Below are 15,132 nucleotides of genomic sequence, written 5' to 3' on the forward strand. Positions count from 1 at the left end.
AATCTACATGCAAAACATATTCACACAACATGTAAACATGTTTTTAAATGCATATACTTGATCATAAGTGGATATATTATTAATATATTAAGTTTTACTTTCACCCAAGTGCACAAGGTGCCATTACATGCATTAATTGAGTTGTTTTTTGTATATGACTTGGAATGAAACTGATATTCCTTTTTTATGTTGGACTGGCTGGGAAAAAAACAACTCGTATTTGCTTTAATTGGCTGGTTTACGTCACCACAATGGCTTAAAACCGCATTGCCTACCATACTATAACAATGTTACAAAATAACTGAACATGTTCAGTCTTACCGGATAGTGTAGCTGTCTTCTTGGTGTCCTCTCTGTGCCCCCTCTGTGCGGTGTGTGGTTAGGTAGATAAAGAGACTGTAGCCATTCAGCTCTTCATTCTTTCATCACAGAGGTCTACAGTGGTGCTTCTCCAGTCAGCCTAGCATTTGCTTTTAGCCTGTTTATAGTCTTGCTTTAATATATATAGATATAATTATAATTATATATATTTTTTTTAATTATTATTATTTTTTTTTTATTATTATTATTTTTTTGCCACAAAAGACTTTCTCTAGTGTGCTGGGTGTATGTAATTGTTGGTAATGCAGTGCCCAACATTGTTGGGGTCTTTGGAATGTGTAGTTTTTGCTTTTAAAGGGTGACACAAAAGTGGTTGAGGTTCAGGGTTTATCACTTCATGTACCCAACTCCTAGTATTCTGCTATGCCACGGACAATATAGTTTTCTGTTTTACCAGTTGGGCTTTAACCAAAGAAATATTAGCTGGAGTTTGGCCATTTGTTTTGTTTTGCTTCTCGTCATGTTAAAATGCTTTATTTATTGGTATACCCCATCCCCCATACGTATATATCAATATTTAGATATTTTTTTATGTTTGACCTTCCGATACCGAGAGAGAGTTGTCTTATATAGATAGACTGTATCCATGTTCCATCCATATTAATCTTTTCTGGACTTCTAGACATTCTGCCCTCACACACTCACATATACTGCACATTAATGTACTTGTTCATTCTTGCTTCTCCTCCTTTTTGATCATTGCAGAGAGTGGCCATGACCTGACCCCTGGCTTTTGCCCTGTTCCTGCTGGACAGGAGCGTTCTTGCTCATTTTGAGATTGTTATAGTAACTCTGTTGCCATGATGAATGTGTGACCCCAGAGTAGCTTTGACCTTGTATTGCTTTAGCCATCAGGGATTTGTTATTGAAAGGCAATTAAGATGTGTTGAATTTGTTTTAATTGTCTTTAATTGTCTTCTGTTTGTGCAGAAATGTGTTTCAAAGGGGGCTATCTGAGCTTAATATCGGACAGTGAAGTTTGAACACATAGAGTTTATGATGCCCATAATACCTTACACTTTAATTACACTGCTTACATTTGTTGTCTTTTTGATGCATATAGCACACTACAGTTAATTTGTAGATTGTAAACATTTACATATCTGGTTAAGAAAGCATAAGCCTATGTTTGGGGTGCTTGCACATTATTTCATCATAAACCTTTAGGCTTATGATGCAGAAAAAGTGCCAAGCTCTATTTATCATTGGCTGTTAGTTTCCTAGTTTTGTTTGTTTATTCCTGTATATCGAAGACATTTTAGAGGATGATAAATTGAGTATGTGCAAGAATACCACAATATTGCAATTATTTGGTTTCTCCCAAATCTAAAGCTGCTTGTTGGATAAATAAGGCTCTAGAAATCAGGACTGGAAGTAAATGTTATGATTTGTCTACATATCAGATTGCATTCAGTATGCAGTGCCATGCAAAAAGAGATGGCCCTCTGTTTGTCCATAAAGAGGACTCTGAGGGAACAAAAAACAACCATGTGACACTTGTTTTATGTATTTATTAAGAAAAGATATTCAGCAACCCCCCCCCCCCCACACACACACAATAACTGCTATAACAGCAAACAAATGCTTTCTATAGTGTTTATAATGCCGTGGTCTTACTTTCATCCTACAACTCCTTACAGAACTGCCTCAGCTCGTTTCAGTAGGATTTAGGTCGGGACTATTTTACATTTCTTTTCCTTTTTTTTTTTTTCCTCAAATTACTATTGTAAGGGACACTTGCTTTAAATCATTGTCTTGTTGCATGACCCAACTGTGCTTCAACTCATGCCCAGAAGACCTGACATTCTCTTGAAGAGCACATCTTACAATGTTTCAAACAAACATTTTCTAAACTTTATTAAATTGTCCTGTGTATATTCTGTACATTCAGAATTCTGGTGCAGTCCTAAAATCATATGTAATCAATTGTAGGTGTGTTTTGAACGTTTTCTAGATGCACCAAACCGTTTTTTAAAGTATAAGAGACCAAAAAATGACATTCTTTTTTGCAAAGGTCTGCATGTTCTCATGGTTATTCCTTTCATTCTCTTCTTTGTGGTTCGTATTTTTTGTGCTGCTGGAGTAGGACAAAGCGCCCAAGTTCTTTATTGGTTTAAGAACACGCAAGCATTGGGCTTTGTACAGCAGTAGCTCGTTAGCCGGTCGAGGTGCTCTGTTAGAAGCTATAGAAATGCTCAATTAAGCGCACTAAGTGCTCGTTTCACTTCTCGGTTTCCTGAGTAAATTTAAGCATATTAAAGCATTTGTGTTGTACTTTAGAAGTTAGATTTTCAAGACATATCTTTTGAATGAGCAAGGTTTTAACCTGATCATAGCTACGTTCACATTTTGAATTAGAACTTCATAATTCAGAGGCTTGACTAGCATTTGTGAGAAGAATGCACACAAGCAAATGTATTGGAGTTGGAACATTTTATCAGCAACTTAGATAAATTCAACCAAAGACCCAAATTTCTTAGTATGGGTAGAATGAGGCATGACGTCAGAGGCATGCTACAGGAAACAGTTGCCTGTAGGCAAAACCCTTGTATTTACATTTTCACTTTTTGACATAATTGAATCTGGCTATTCTTTCTGTAGATGAATGGAACAAAAAATTAATAATTGATAATGTAGTTTTACAAATACAATTTTTATTTTCTCCTGTAATGTTGCTGTTTTTTTAGATTTTGTTTGAGTTTTTTGTGCTTCAGTATACAAAATGAGCCGTCTTGAATATGTGTATTTGCTTATGTAGAGTAGGTCGAGGTCAGTATCTGTCTCATCATGATGGGGACAAAATACCAGTATTCCAGTTACATTGATTTACATTGTCATGAAAAGAAAATGCATTACCAAACAAAAGTTGATTAAAGATTAGCTGCATTCATTTGCTTAAAATAATTTCCTACAGTTGGATTATATTAGGAGAACTTGGTCCAGGTAATCTATCCTGCAGTAGTGATCATTACCTGATGCATGTATTGTGTGCTGCTTTTAATTTCTTTGTCAGCTCTCTCCAGCAATCCCCAACACAGATCTCAGTTTAGTTGTCCACACTTGTTATATTGCCTAGAAGCTTAGAGCGACAGAATACAAGATGCGAAGCACTGAACATGGAAAGGCAAAGGAAGTGATGAACGAGTGAAGGAGAGCAGAGGAGCATGGGGAATAAAGGCTACGCTCCTGTCCCTGACACAGCACGTATTTGCCGCTTACCTCCCTCCACCATCCACATGTTCAAACTGCAGTGCTCAGCTAATTAAAAACTCTCTTAATTATTCAACTGCGGCTAATTGATATTCCGTAAGACACTCTTCCTCCTAAACGATCCGTTTAATTTGACCATAGGGTCTGTAACTCTGATGCAGGAGTCATCTCTCTTCGAGTGCTCGGAGATTGTGTGGGAAGAGCTTGTGCTGCTCATAATTAAATGAAAGTTCCTGACGCGTTATATCTTTCACAAAGTTTAGCAAATGGCTTGCTGGAAGTTTGGTCCATCTGTGGCATTTCGAAAAGTTAGGAACACTTGGTGTATTTGAACCTTTGAGCATTAATATATTATTTATTTTGAGCATCTTTGACTTTCAAAATAAGCACTTTTTCATTTCTTACCAAAAAAATAGATCCAATTAAATGTTGACTGACTGAAGGTGTTCTGTAGTTTTGCACTAAAGCTACAAGACTAATGTGAATGCAAACAAGTGGATGCTTGTTTCTCACATGTTCTGTGTTTCCCCTGCTATTAAATAAGCTGGATAGTTGTCTCAAATGCCTTTCAGCTTGGAGAAGGCAACAAGTGTAGATGTTACAGGTGAGCACATTGGCAATTGCACGTTATGTAATACAAACACTGGCATAGTTAGTGACCGTGTTCTTTGTATGTCCGCAGTGCTCTTGCTGAGCTGTATATTTTATGAGTGGAAAAGTGACCTTGGCTCATTTGTTTGCATAAACGTTGACCGCATCCATGCTCATTCTTTCACTAGATCTCACAAATTCATGTGTTAACCAAACATGACCAGCAGTTTTAGCCTGAATTGCTACCTGTTGTAACTCAAATTCATGATCTCTGGAATGCAGTTTTTCCTAGTGGAAATTCTAATTTCAGGTATCAACTGTGAAATATCAGCTTTATAGATCCATACAGCATTTTTAGCTAGTCATATTGCGATGACTGTATATCCTTAAATGCCCTGTCTACTGTTTATAAATATCTGCTAAAGATATGCCATAGAATAAGCCTGTATTAAGACATTTAATAAGCATTTAAATGCTCTGAGGATTGCAAGCTGTAGCCTGAACTGGGAGAGCTTGTCAGATCTCAGAATGTTTGGCAGAGCGTTAAAATTATAATTTTTACAACCCTCCAATATGCAAAAACAGCTTTACTAATAAAGTGGTGATACTTCATGACTCTGATTCATGTATTCACTTGATGTGACTGATATAAAATGTTATAAAATATCATTTTAAAGAAAGAAAAAGTAAATTTGCTGTGCATTAACTTGTAACATTATGCTGAAATGTCATCTTGATACAGTACCACAGTTACATTTTGCCTCCTGTAACCATTTAGGTCAAAATAGGAAATTCCAGTTATAGTTGATATATATCCAGTAGTTGAACTGCTGGATTTATTTAGTGGAATTTAGGTAGGTGATGTCAGATCAGCCAAATTAAGTACTGCACAAATTGAGTCCAACAGACCAAAGTCCAATTAAACATATCTGCTGTTCACTCACATTAATATATTTCAAAAGTGTTTTAGAAGTAATTTAATCTTAGTAAAAACCAAATTATAGGTATATTAAACAATATTTTGCACATATTTTGAATTTATATAATGCATCAAAACTAAGTAAACATGAATTTATGGATATGTGAGTGTGAACATAATTTGTATTTCTAAAGACATAATTGTGGATATTTTTTAGTAAACTGTAATTGCAGACAATGTACCAAATAAAATTGAATGTAAAGCAACAGTAATAAATGGCTTGTCAGAATTACGATTATGCAGATGTCTTGCTGGAATATGACATACATGTACACACATATACACACAGTAACAACCTTCCTACACTTTGTTTGTTTTGGTTGCCCCTTTTTGGCAGATCTGTAGCATTTAAGATATTATCATTGCCATCAATAAGGTTTATTATCATTACTGAAGGCAGTGACAGCAATAAAGTTGGTGTATGTCAGTTTTCACATCTCTGTTCCTGCTAGTCACCTCTAGTACATACAGTAGTTTGATGTTGTTCCCAGTTTCATAAGATCTTGTCAAAGTAGAAGTAAACTAATGGGCTGGACAGGTCCTTTTCTTGCCTCTTCTTTTCTTTTCTTCTTTCCGGCCTCTGATTTAAACCACATGCCTCTTGAGTGGTGGCAGCTTTTTATGATGAATTTCCTCCATTGTTGTCTTCATCATTCATCCATCCCCTCCACCTCTCTCGTTTTGTGCATTTGTAGTTGACTTTCTTTTGATTAATTTCCATCCCTGTTCTTCATTAGGGGGCACAATGGCGTGGCATCGGTGGTGTGAATCGCAGTCTTTTGTTGAAGTTGTAATGTGATTAGATGATCTAGGTGGGGTTGAATGGGTTTAATCAGATGGAAGTAATCCTGACACCTCGTGTGACCGAGCGACGGCGGCACTGCCATATGCCCCCTCTGATCCATTGTGGTAGCTCGCTGGAAAAAGAGCGCGCAGGAGAAAATCCCTGGTCGCACATTGATGTCGGCGCCTCCCTGTTTTTTAATTGTTGCATCGGTCACGCTTTCACAGTGTTTATCTTTTGGACTGTGAATGCAGCTGCTCCGTGAGTATGGGTGTGTGTTGTTGAGTCAAGATGAAGGTCAATTATAGAGGCAGCCTTTCTTTTCATACTAGCGGCACAGCTGAAGCCTTGCATTGACTGATTACTAAAACTGCTCCTCTCCCACGCAGAGGCCTGTAATGGGCTCCCAGACCGAGCGTTTGAGCTTTATGTTGTGTTTTTCTGGGAGCGTGCATACCCGCATGTGTGTGACGGTTGAGAACAGAGGTCAGTCGTGGTCTGCTGGAGGACTGGGCTCGCTTGACGGGGCCATTCAGTGTTTTTACAGTGTTTTGTACTTTCATATTTTCTCTGGAACTCAGAAGTATATATACCAAAGTACATAGGCTTGTACTGTCTAATAACTGGGACTAAAACAAACAACTTCATTTGTTGCCACAGTTATTAGATAGTACAAGCCTATATACTTCGGTTTCCTTGACTGACCAGATACAGAACTGGCTGTCCTTATAGGCATGAGATGACCAGAAGATTTTTCACTTTAGTGACTGCTTTTGAATAGTAGATGTGTGAACAAACAACAATACAGTCCTGTTTGTCTCTTGTTTAAGGATCTCCATGATGGGTGGAAATTTACCCACTGAAACCAGTGTTTCCACTAAAGAATAAAGTGTCTCGCTTACTTCGACTCTTACTACTGTATTAACCTCACTTTGAAACCTAGTGCTACAGATAGTTTCCAACAAAAGTGCAGTTGGCCAAAATGACCACAACAAACACGCCATTTTTTGTGGCGTGAGGGGGCATTTGCATGACAGCAAATAAAGACTATCATGTGATTTCATTGCTAAAACTTTCCTATGGCTAAACGTCAGCTTGTCCGATTGTGGATGGCTGCTGTTCTGAACATGCTTTTAACTTGCTGGCAAACCGAACAGAGAATGCCATTAATTTTTCACTATTTTGAGTTTTACAGGACAAGCAATAAGCAGATCAATGGAGGAGATAATCAATAGATTAATCCAAAATGAAAAAGATCATTAGCTGGATACAAAATAGTTCAAAGATGCTCATGTGCTCATTTCATGTTGTCAGCTGTCCTATTTATTTCTATATGTATTTAATCATACTTTTTAAAAAGGAGATGGTTTACGTTTGCTTGCATTAAACGGCTGCATGTTTCCAGTTGTAACTATATAGTAAAAGGTTTGTTCAACCGCCTTTTGAAACTACAGAGGTTTAGACCTTGTCTACCTGTTTAGTTCCTGCTGTGTTGATGGAGGTTAACAACAGCCTCTGTCTCACACCTGAAACAATGCTTACGATTTCTAAGATGGAAAAACTAAGCATGGGTCTGATTTTGGTCAACAATTTGGATCACTTTGAATTTGTATTCAAAGCTTATACTGCTGCTGTTCAGTTCTGTAGCCTGGCATTAGATACCTGGCTTCAGTTCTCTCGCCACCTTAAAAGAGTAGTTGCATTCTTCCTCCTGTACTGCATTTCCCAAGGCTTCCCAAGGTCTGCATCGCCTTGAGCTCACGCTGCCTTCACTTCAGCTGTGTGTTGTCATAGCTAGTAACTGCCATGTTTATATCAAACACCACCAGCTTTTGTCCACTTCACATCTATATTGGTTGCCCAGAACTTACTTGTAAGGTCAGCCAGGCTTTCACCGGAGCATATGGATGGATTGTATACTAAGCACACATATATCTGTCAGTGGTGTGTTTACATTTTTATAGCAGACACTGCTATCAGTAGCGGTTTATGGTAGTAGGTTAGAAGCGCGTGGATGGCAGTATTTTTGTGATTAAGCGAGCTTGTGTTGTTGAGTACTTTAAATCAGTACCTGTTAGGAACCACACATGAATCCAAAAGTTTCCCCTTAACAGATTTTCCTCAGTTAACATTAACATAATTCCCCAACACCAATTTTACTGAGAATAGGTTGGTAAAAGGTCATGTGACGATGGGAGTTCTCACATGGGATGATTAATAGTGATATTGTGAGAATTTTGTTTAGTTGTTAATAATTGTTTGCCTAAATGTACATTAATGACTAATGCTAGTTGGAGGAGTGTGTCATGCAGAAATCTGTGAACGCATGTGTTTCTGTTTAAAATTGAAGTGCTTCTCATTGTTCATGCATTGCTTCTTACGTGTGTGTGTGTGTGTGTGTGTGTGTGTGTGATTTTCATCACTATGCGCTGAGCGCATCTCTCATTGAGGCCAGTATCTCAACCTGATGCCTATCACTCAGCTGGGATTGGATTTAGATTAGATTTTTCTTTCATAAGCACATTTTTCTGTTCTTTTTTTTTTCTCCACCTTCATCAATGCGTGTGATGATGGAACAGCAAGGCTGCGGCATTCACTTGGCCTCGTCTAATAGACTGCTGCTTTCTGCTGCAGTGCTTGTACGTGTGTGTTTGCAAGAGCAAACAGTGAATGCTCTCGACCTTTTAGCACTAAAGCCTGGAAATGTAATTTAAAGTGTTTCTTTGTCAAATCTGTCCTTTTTATATTTTCTCACTCTCTCTCTTTCCATTTCTCTCTCTCCTCCTCTCTCACTCTCTCTGCCTCCCTTGCTGCAGGGGATGGAGCGTAAGGTAAGGCACAACATGAAGCCTTTATGACTTTACACTTTTTCAGAACTTTTCCTCCCCCCCCCCTGTTCCCATTTATCAACTTCACTCTGTATTTTGTGTTTGTCCTGCATGTCACATGCACACTATTGTGGAAAATTAGGGATGTCCTGGTCCGTTTTTTTGCGCTGCAATCAGATACGAGTACCTAACATTCTGAGTATTGATTGCTAGCAGTCAATCATGTGTTTTTCAGACAATACTGCCATGTATTATGTGCTGCCAGTATATAAATGATGCTGTGGTGGTGCTGTGGGTTATTGCCAAAGTCACATTTTTATTAGACTATTTATATAGACTTTTTCTATAAATTTGGACTGAAAGGTTACAATATTAAAATGTAAAATATCTTTTATATTATGTTTAATATCTCATTTATTTCAAAATGCAAAACAAATAATTTTGGGCTTGTTTACACCTGGCATTAACATGAATTTAATGTCTAGATTAGAGCTGATTTTACATTCCATTGTAAAAAAAAACAAAAAAAAAAACACACACTAATGTGTACATCATGTCTGTCTCACTTCCTGTAAACAACAGTTTTATAGCAAAATTGTTTAGCTCCAGGATACTGTGAACAGTTTAGAGTAACGCTGGAGGTTCTGCAACACGGTGGAACAATAGATGGTTCTCACAATCCCGTCATGGCTGTTTCCAAAAATGTGACACACTACTCAAGTAGTGCGCAAACACACACGCGCGCACACACATACACAGAGCAATAGTGATGCCAAGTTCCGAGTACTTTTTACTCGTTTTTTCAACAGCTGTATATCCGCTTGCCTGACTGAAACTGATTGTGGAAGAGGCATCCTGTTTACATATATTACGTATTAAATGTATACGAGATTGGTCTCTGACCACTGCTTAATGTGGTTTGTGATATCTGATCGTAAACTGATCACAATGCGTCTTTGGGGGGTGTTTACACCTGGCTTTTCATGCAGACAAATCTGAATGTAAGCTGATCACCACAAAAGCATGTTTATAGCAGGTGCAAATCTGTTTGTGTTTTGGTATACAGTGGTATTTTATATGCTTTTTGTAACAGGATAGAACCTGGATCTACTTTGAATGGATTCTGTTTACACCCATCATTAAAATTCATCCCCAGTGTGACCGTCTCACTTCTTGTAAACAACAGTTTTCAGCAAAACTGTTTAGCTCCGGGAGACTGTAAGCAGTTTAGATTTGATAATTCAAGACGATCATTCAAGTGAAATTAGAAGTAGTAGTAGTTTATTTCCCACATGGTTTTGACAACTGCCATGTACTCCCATTTTACATGCCCATGTCTAGGGATGTCTTCCTTAAGTTCACCTGGTATTAAGTTCACCTGGACAATATTCTTGTTTTCCAAATTGGAGAACACTGGGGACAGACTGCTATCCACCGTAGTTAGCATGTTGACACCCTTGTGTCCCCAGTGTCCTCTTTTTTTGAAGACAAAAATATGGCCACCCTTGCATTGGAATCAAATGTTTTTAAGATGAGCAGCACACATTCAACTAAGTGTGTACTAATGTTTACCAAGTACTGTATGTCTGGATCACTCATCATGATGGACTGGATTGGGTTGGGACATCTCTTCACATAATGATTTTAGCCTTTATAATAACACTCCTGCTGTAGGCCCACATTAATAGGAGTGGATGATTGGCAAGGATTGTAATTGGAAGCGATGTTCACACCAAACATGTGCACAGTGATTGGTTTTGTTTTTAAATTTGTTTGTTGTTGTTTTTGTTTTAGTTTTTTTTTTATTTGTTTTCAATTTCAATTTTATTGTGTAATAATAGCATATTTTGCTCATCTTAATAAGTCACAATGATCAGCCAGTGGCTGAAATGCACATCTTGTATAAAAGTTTGGGATTCAGATTTTGTACATAAAAATGTTTATTTGTTTACTTGTTACAAATTACAAAAGTAGTAAAGTGACGTGTGCAAAAGTAATAGCACCTTACCCGAAACCGGTCATCTGTTTCAGACAGTAAATAGTATTCAGGCGGTAAATAGTAATAGTGCTCTAAAATGTCGGTCATTTGAATGGGGTGCCCAAACCTACCCAACCTTGATTGTGAAATGTCTGATCTGTACATCCTTTACATACATTATTACATACATTATTAAACTAAATAAGCGGTTGTCCTCTGGTCTTCTTATTCCTTTACTAGTGAAGATCAAGCAGCTTATTGTCTTAAGATTAGATTTACTCCAGCTTTGAGACACAGTTTGCTGCAGTTTAGTTGCCTAAAGGTAACAGCCTACACTGGGCATAGCTTGCATGAACAAAAGTCACATGCTGAAGGTCAGGAGAGGGAGACAGAGAGAAAGAGAGAGACAGAGAGGGGGCAATAGGAGAGAGAGGGGAGATAGCAGAGAGCCGTAAATAAGGCCTGGAAAGATTCGCCTTTGTCCCCCTGCTGATGTTATCCTTCTTCCTTCAGCCTTTTCAATGCTGTGTGTGCACACATGCATGCACCCACACTCACAGTGAGTTCTGATGACACACTGATAGAGGCCTGTCATGAACTGATGCCCTTGGAAGAGACTGAGGGCATCCTTATCCATATGTATTTCATTATGACAGCACAACATTGTGTAGTTTGCGGCTGCTCTTTTATCCAACCCCCCCTCCCCCCCATAAGGAGATACACAGAACAGAGCAGCTTTAAACTTGACTCTTGTGTGTATTGTTTCTTTTTGCTAATAGTTTTGCTTATTTCTTTTTCTTTGTCTGTTTTCTTTGCAGGCTAAGCAGTTGGAGGAGAGAGACCGAGAGCTGAGAAAGCAGGATGCCTTCTACAAAGAACAAGTAGCCAAGCTGGAGCAGAGGGTATGGCCCACAGCACCAACACACAGTATCAACCTCAAAGTACTACTTTTCAGTACAATATTCATGCCTCCCAGACACCCCTGCCCTACTCACAGTCGGGCCGACACTACAGGACAAAGGTTACACGTCTACATGTCTGCAGCAGTGGGTTAACTGATTCTTCGTTTTTGCTCTTGGTGAATTCTCATGAAGATTTGATGAACTGAGTAAAGGTGTTAAATGAAATAATTAGTCACAAAGCTGATCATGAATATTTGATAACATTTCTAAATTCAATAATTAACAGATTTAAATATCTTACCATAATACCAGTTTTATGAAACTAGAAATTACTGAAGTTTGCACTGTTGATTGTGGGGGGTATAATTTGAGACCATTTACATTTAAAGCATTTGAAGTCCTTTTAAATTATGTTACACAGGTAAGTGAATGTGACATTAGGAGTTGTGCCTTTGGTGTAGCCTGGGATGCTTGCCCAGCCTGGGACTCTCTGGAACCTTAGTGTGCTGTGGGTTAGGCGATGTTGTTATCCACCACAATACACCATCCACCTAGTCTTAATACCAGGTTAAGCATGTGTGCTGATAGAAAGCAATTCTTGATCGATTTTAAAAATGTAATCATACAGAATCTTAAATATGATTCTCTCCTGTTCAGTTGTTGGCCCTGTTGTTCGGAGTTTGAGATTTTGGTCCCTGCTAATGCCACAGCTGCCTATGGGTGGGAGTCCAGGAGAATACAGTTGCCATAACTCTCTGGTTGGGTTGGATGGCCCTCCCTCAGTTGATTTTCCCCTTCAAGCATGTTCAGCTGCCCAGTGATATTAACGAGGCTAGCAGCGTTAACGGCAGTTTGAAAAGACGAGGTGGAGGAAGCACATGCTAGCTTCCATCCTACCAGCTTGCTTGTACATATAAACAAATACAAATAAATCAAAATTCAACTACTCTCTATCAATATTAAATGATAACTACAGTAAGCGTTTCCATTCCGTGTAATTCAAAAGCACGAGGATAAAAACATAATAAAAGCAAAAATCTATTTCTGTGCTGTAAATAATAATAATAATTTCCCAATCAATCATTGAAGTGAAAATTTTCTTTATGGACGTAACAGCTGACTGATGGCTGTGTTTGCAACTTCAAATCAATGCTTGCTTTGATTCTATTGAACTGTAGTGTAAATACAGCACTTATTCACACCCTCTTTGCTGGAAGACTAGCTTCTCATTCCTCACATTCGACTGTTAGGCATAAACACCCTGAGTTAAAGGGTGTATCACATACTCTAGGCTCTATGGATAATCCATTAAAAAGGCTGAATGGTATAAGTGGTAGTAAAAAGGTTTGGGGCTGCATTGGGGAGGCACACTGCCTTTTAGTGTAATGGTAGTACTTAAGTGCCCTTAAGTGTTATTGTAGGTTCTTGTAGGGTGGGGGTCAAACTTTGCTTTGGTAGTGTAGGGTGGGGGTCAGAAAGGTCTGACATGTTTGTGTGGGTGTTAGTCTAAACAGACTTGGTATAGGCCACACACTCACACACAAACGTCCTTTCTGTACAGTAGCCAGGATGAGACAGACTGTCCTTTGGTACAGTGGCCAGGGTAAGGCCTCCAGGCAGGCATGTATTCATTTTGTCCTTAAACTGACGCCCTCCTGCTGCTTCTACTCAGATCCCCCTCCTCTGGTTCCTCTCTCCCTGCTGGGCCACATGGGGAGAGGGGCTCACAGCCCCTCACCTTCGACCATTCGTCCTTAAAGTGACACACACACGCTGCGCTACATGACTGCGTGTTCCCAAGAGGCAGTGTGGGTTGGTCTCATTCGACCTATTTTAAATGGGGTCTGATGCCGGTTGTGTGTTGCCTGCTAAAGGAAGTGCTGAGGTAGCAGTTTTTCTCTCCGAAAGCAGGGTTCTTTGTCTCATTCCTAAGTACTCAGTGTCCTGCATCTCTTTAGGTCAGCCTTTGTTTAAAATACCCTCTGCCTCATTGCAGCATTTAACATGCCAACAAAGCAGGCAAAATATAATGTTTATATAGGCAGTAACTGGGTGCTTTAGAATGCCAGTCAACTCTACACTCTCAGTATTTCTCGGTAGCTAATGCGCTGCACTGACTGCATAGGTAGCTGTCTGGCTGAACAGCATTTTAACCTAAATGGAACTTTATATTCACTTTTCCATAACTTGGATTAAGCTTAAGCCATGACTAAAAAAAGATTGTGGTGGTGAATCTTCTTTGACATTACAGTTTATGTAGCGTAACCCATGTCCAGGTAAGGTTAATTATCTAACTGGACAGACTAGGAATATGCTTGATTAACCAAAATTACATGATGACCTCTGACATAACTAACATTCTTGATAAAACTTGACAAAAAAGTAAGCTCCTTGTTAAAATAACTAGAAATATCTTCCTTCTTATTGGAGGAAATTCAATTTCTCATTATATTGGGTTTCCCTTAGAGGTGGGCGATATGATAAAAAAAAATATATATTACGATATTGGAAGACATTTTTAGAGCACACAATATTTATGATTTCTTTTTCTTTCTTTTTTTCTTTTTTTTAAACTGCTGTCCAAATACTCTCACATTTTAGTTCACATTTTGTAAGTGCTCAGAAAGAATGTATTGTATCCCAATAACAGAATGTATAATGATAAGATAAAATGGTCACATTGCCCACCCTTTATGGATGCCTCATTGTTCAGTGATGCATAAAACACTATTATAGAATACAAGTACTAATACCAGAGGACCAGTGTGTAGCACAGTTGCCAATTTCCCTGTTTTAACACCTACTAAACTTCGTAATTAACTGACGAATTGTATCGGGTGTGTTAGAGTAGGAAAGTCATCAAGCTGTGCTGGACACTGGCCCCTCAGGACTGGATTTGCTGATCTTGCAGGAGGTAACATTTCTACCTACCCTGTCCTCAGATACCTAGCCTCCCAGTTGCTCGTGAAGTGCTGCCTGTATACTAGGCATCGACACACAGCTTATATAGTTAAATATTAATGAACTGTTGAATTATTCAGTAGTCATTTTAGCAGTGGTTTTCAGTAGGGATGGGAGATAGCAAGGACACTCTCTTGACATAGTAAGTAGAAATGGACTGTGATATCAGTGTTATATCTGTATCTACTGATATTTTGATTGCCATCTGACAAATGCTTAAATTTGACCAATATTTCCAACCGATATTTGATTGATATGTTTATGTCTCTGGAAGAGCAGAATGTTTGGGTTAAGCTGGACTGTTGTGCTAAAATACAATCTGTGAGTACATTTTTTCCCAACATTTTTATTATTAATTTCTGAATCCAGTAAAGCTGGACCTGTAATGGTCATGGACAAAAAGACAGACCCATAGACAGCTACACTACTTGAGAGATTCATTGATTATCTTGATTGCCAACTGACCCACCCGCTCATAGCTCCCCCTACCACTAGCAATGCTCCGGACACTAGGAGGT

At 38.6% G+C, this 15,132-nt stretch overlaps 1 protein-coding gene across 3 annotated transcripts in view; it reads left to right on the forward strand.

Moving 5' to 3' along the window:
* chchd3a (coiled-coil-helix-coiled-coil-helix domain containing 3a) overlaps positions 1–15,132 on the forward strand; it is a 103,295-nt gene that overhangs the window by 62,944 nt on the left and 25,219 nt on the right. For 2 of the 3 annotated variants that reach the window (XM_072673906.1, XM_072673908.1), the window contains exons 5-6: positions 8,762–8,776; positions 11,570–11,653. In XM_072673906.1, the coding sequence (XP_072530007.1) occupies positions 8,762–8,776; positions 11,570–11,653 (99 nt within the window). The remainder of the gene's footprint in view (positions 1–8,761; positions 8,777–11,569; positions 11,654–15,132) is intronic. The other variant, XM_072673907.1, reaches the window with a different exon arrangement.

This window comes from Salminus brasiliensis, chromosome 2, assembly GCF_030463535.1.
Source record: "Salminus brasiliensis chromosome 2, fSalBra1.hap2, whole genome shotgun sequence".
Lineage (NCBI taxonomy): Eukaryota > Metazoa > Chordata > Actinopteri > Characiformes > Bryconidae > Salminus > Salminus brasiliensis.